General features: G+C 50.5%; 1 protein-coding gene across 1 annotated transcript in view; it reads right to left on the bottom strand.

Annotated features, from left to right (window-relative positions):
- The window catches only part of NDUFB11 (NADH:ubiquinone oxidoreductase subunit B11), a 4,019-nt gene extending 2,585 nt beyond the window's left edge, over positions 1-1,434 (bottom strand). Inside the window, exon 1 of the mRNA XM_008698342.2 lies at positions 989-1,434. Within this exon, the coding sequence (XP_008696564.2) occupies positions 989-1,195 (207 nt within the window). The 5' untranslated portion in view covers positions 1,196-1,434. The remainder of the gene's footprint in view (positions 1-988) is intronic.
- Positions 1,435-1,528: the final 94 nt, after the last annotated feature.

The following is a 1,528-nucleotide window of genomic DNA, read 5'->3' as shown; positions in this document are numbered from 1 at the left end:
ATTTTACATGTTTATCTTCTGTGTTCTCCATTATCATATAAGCTCTACGAAGAGCAAGGGCTTTATCTGATTTCCACACTGCTGAACCCCTAGGGCCTTGAACTGCACCTGGCATACAGCAGGCCCTGGCTCCTTATTTACAAAATGAATGAATAAATGAATAAGCATCCTATATATCCAAGTCAGAGGATAGTACTGATGAAGAACCTACTGTGTGCTATACACAAACCTCACAATATCCCAGTGAGGCAGAAAGTAGCAACAATGATTAACACCTTCTAATGATGAATACTAGGTGCCGGCTGCTGTTGGGAGCATTTTGCCTCATTTAATCACATGAGGCAGACGCAGCATTTTATTTTCTAGAAGGTGTCCTAATACTTTCCCCATTTTACAAAGAGGCACCAAGGAGTCAAGCTACTTGACCAAGGTCACAAAGATGAATAACTGTCAGTGCTTGTATTCCAACCCTGGCATTCTGATTTCAGAGTCTCTGCTGTCACCACAGCACAGCGGACCTGGTTCCGCCACACATTCAGTTATGCGAGTTTGGGCAAGTCACTTAACATCTTTATGCTTCCGTTGCCTCGTCTGTAGAATAGGTATGCTAATAGTACCTACTTCAAAAGAGGGTTGTTTTGAGGATTAGATAAGATAACGTACATAAAGTGTTTAGAGCACTGGCACCGAGCAAGCACCATATGGGTGTTTAGTATTATTGTCGTTATACTATGTTGCTTCCAAAGTGTTTTGAGCGTTGCCCGCCTCAGGTTTGATATCTGTCTGCAAAATAAAGCCAGTCTCGCCCCTGGCCCTGAACTGAAGATTACGAGGGGACAAAGAAGTAACTCAAGGTAGGCAAAGTTTCCAAGTCTTAGAGGATTTCACCAGCAGCGCAGTCCTCAGCCGCCTAAGAACGTCCTCTACGGCGCCCCGTCCGCCGGCCCCCGATTGACCCTTTTGGCGTCCCGTTTCCCCTCCCTCTCACCTTCTCATAGAGGTTTTCGTCCTCCGGATCTGGGTCCTCCTGCCAGCGTACGGTCGGTTCCGGCATTCGCTTTCCTGCCACAGCCGACGGGGCGATCACGGCCCTGGACGAGCTGGATTCCCAGCGAACACGGGCAGCCGGGAGCCCTCGCGTCGCCGCTACTGCCAAAAGGCGGCGAGAGCACAAACCTAACAGCCCGGCCGCCATGACAGATTGTACTGCAGGATCTCAGGGGCGGGGACGGAAATGCGACTACGCGCAGCTGCAGTTGGCCCGCGCGCGACAATTGTCGCTCCGCCCCCGCCGCACTAAATAGGTTCCGAGTCTGGATTTGGTTTTCAAATGAGGTGAAGTGCTGAGTAGCCCTCTTTCCTTCCCTCTGTCATGGCAGCACGGGGGTGACCATTTTCCTAACCTCGGTCAGGCTAAGGAATTTCTGGCTGATAGGTCTGCCCATTTCCTTGATAAGAAAGCGTTGACATTTGGGTGGATGCAGGTCCCAGCCAATGGCACGGAGATTTCCCTCGTCCTGGGGGGGGG

Source organism: Ursus maritimus (genome assembly GCF_017311325.1).
Source record: "Ursus maritimus isolate PB19 chromosome X unlocalized genomic scaffold, ASM1731132v1 scaffold_X1, whole genome shotgun sequence".
Taxonomy (NCBI): Eukaryota; Metazoa; Chordata; class Mammalia; order Carnivora; family Ursidae; genus Ursus; species Ursus maritimus.
This window is presented reverse-complemented; position numbering and strand designations above follow the sequence as displayed.